The sequence below is a fragment of the Pristiophorus japonicus genome, unplaced genomic scaffold (assembly GCF_044704955.1).
Source record: "Pristiophorus japonicus isolate sPriJap1 unplaced genomic scaffold, sPriJap1.hap1 HAP1_SCAFFOLD_987, whole genome shotgun sequence".
Lineage (NCBI taxonomy): Eukaryota > Metazoa > Chordata > Chondrichthyes > Pristiophoridae > Pristiophorus > Pristiophorus japonicus.
In genome coordinates this window covers 135,001-137,360 of record NW_027254916.1, presented here as the reverse complement: position 1 = coordinate 137,360, position 2,360 = coordinate 135,001, and the positions used below count along the sequence as shown (strand labels likewise).

The window sequence follows — 2,360 nt, the reverse complement described above, 5'->3', positions numbered from 1 at the left end:
GGGAGAGAATGTGGGGGGGGGAAGATTGGGGGGGGGGGGGAGTGGGGGAGGGGAGAGAGTGGGGGTGAAGAGAGTGAGGGGGAGAGTGTGGGGGGGGGAGAGAGTGGGGGGAGAGAGTGGGGGGGGAGAGAGTGCGGGGGGGAGAGAGAGTGGGGGAGGGGAGAAAGTGGAGGAGGGGAGAGAGTTGAGGGGGGAAGAGAGTGGGGGGGGCGAGTGGGGGAGGGGAGAGAGTGGGGGGGGAAGAGAGTGGGGGAGGGGAGAGTGGGGGGGGGGGGAGAGAGTGGGCGGGAGGGGAGAGTGTGGGGGGGGGAGTGTGTGGGGGGGGGAGAGTGGGGGGGGGAAGAGTGTGGGGGGAGAGTGTGGGGGGGAGAGTGTGGAAGGGGGAGGAGAGTGTGTGGGGGAGAGTGGGGGGGGGAAGAGGGTGGGGGGGGAAGAGGGTGGGGGGGGGAAGAGTGTGGGGCGGGGGGGGGAAGAGTGTGGGGGGGGGGGAGAGAGTGGGGGGGAAGAGAGTGGGGGGGGGGGAGAGAGTGGGGGGGAAGAGAGTGGGGGGGAAAGAGAGTGGGTGGGGGAAGAGAGTGGGGGGGGAAAGAGAGTGGGGGGGAAAGAGAGTGGGGGGGAAAGAGAGTGGGGGGGAAGAGAGTGGGGGGGGGGAAGAGAGTGGGGGGGGGAAGAGAGTGGGGGGGAAAGAGAGTGGGGGGAAGAGAGTGGGGGGGAAGAGAGTGGGGGGGGGGAAGAGAGTGGGGGGGGAAGAGAGTGGGGGGGGGAAAGAGAGTGGGGGGGGAAAGAGAGTGGGGGGGGAAAGAGAGTGGGGGGGAAGAGAGTGGGGGGGAAAGAGAGTGGGGGGGGGAAAGAGAGTGGGGGGAAGAGAGAGTGGGGGGGAAGAGAGTGGGGGGGAGAGAGAGTGGGGGGGAAAAGAGAGTGGGGGGGAAAGAGAGTGTGGGGGAAAGAGAGTGGGGGGGAAGAGAGGGGGGAGAGAGAGGGGAAGAGGTGGGGGGAAGAGAGTGGGGGGGGAAGAGAGTGGGGGGGGGAGGGTGGGGGGGGAGAGAGTGGGGGAGAGAATGGGGGAAGAGAGTGGGGGGGAAGAGAGTGGGGGGGAAGAGAGTGGGGGGGGGAAGAGTGTGGGGGGGAAGAGTGGGGGGGGGAAGAGTGTGGGGGGGGGAAAGAGTGGTGGGGGGGAAAGAGTGTGTCGGGGGGGGGAAGAGTGTGGGGGTGGAGAGGGTGGGGTTGCCGAGGGTGGGGGTGTGGGGAAATGGGGGGGGGGGGGGGGGAAGAGAGTGAGTGGCAAAGGGAGTGGTTAGGGGTAAAGGGCGGGGGGTAAGGGGAGGGGAGGGGGGTAACGGGAGGGGGTAACAGGAGCGGGGTAACGGGAGGGGCGGGTAATGGGAGGGGCGGGGGATAACAGGCGGGGGAGCACAAGCCGGGGCTAGAGACATTCTTGCTGTGTGCGGATCAGGGCAAACGAGGGGGGTTCGGGCCTGGGTTCAGCAGGCTGTATTTAGTGGAACTGGGTCACTTACAGTGATTGCTGCCCCCATCAGTCCCTGGAAAAGAGCTTGGCCTGTCGATTGCACCTGCAGGAAAAACAGGTACACAGTGACTGAAGTGAACCCAGATCGGTACACGTACACAGTGTTTGGGAGTGTGTGTGTCTGATGGGTGTGAGTGTGTGTGTGTGTGTGTGTGTGTGTGACGGGTGTGTGTGTGCGTGTGTGTGTGTGTGTGACGGGTGTGTGTGTGACGGTGTGTGTGTATGACGCGTGTGTGTGTGTGTGTGTGTGACGGGTGTGTGAGTATGTGTGTGTGTGTGTGTGACGGGTGTGTGAGAGTGTGTGTGTGAGACGGGTGTGTGGATGTGTGTGTGTGAGTGTGTGAGATGGATGTGTGTGTTGTGTGATGGGTGTGTGTGTGTGTGTGTGTGACGGGTGTGTGTGTGTGTGTGTGGGTGACGTATGTGTGTGTGTGTGTGGGTGACGTGTGTGTGTGTGGGTGACGTGTGTGTGTGTGTGTGTGACAGGTGTGGGTGTGTGTGTCTGTGAGTGTGTGTGAGATGGGTGTGTGTGTGTGTGTGACGAGTGTGTGTATGTGAGACGGGCGTATGTGTGACGCGCACGTGTGTGTGACGCGTGTGAATAACGGGTGTGTGTGTGTGTGTGAATGACGGGTGTGTGTGTGTGTGAGTGTGAGTGACGGGTGTGTGTGTGTGTGTGCGACGGGTGTGTGTGTGTGCGTCGGGTGTGTGTGTGTGACGGGAGTGTGTGTGTGTGACGGGTGTGTGATTGTATGTGTGCGAGACGGGTGTGTGTGTGTGAGACGGGTGTGTGTGAGTGACGTGTGTGTGTGTGTGTGACGATGTGTGTGTG

General features: G+C 63.1%; 1 protein-coding gene across 1 annotated transcript in view; it reads right to left on the bottom strand.

Moving 5' to 3' along the window:
• Positions 1–1,481: 1,481 nt before the first annotated feature.
• The window catches only part of coq9 (coenzyme Q9 homolog (S. cerevisiae)), a gene marked incomplete at its 5' end in the record, with an annotated part of 111,177 nt that continues 110,298 nt past the window's right edge, over positions 1,482–2,360 (bottom strand). Inside the window, one exon of the mRNA XM_070874790.1 lies at positions 1,482–1,571. Within this exon, the coding sequence (XP_070730891.1) occupies positions 1,482–1,571 (90 nt within the window). The remainder of the gene's footprint in view (positions 1,572–2,360) is intronic.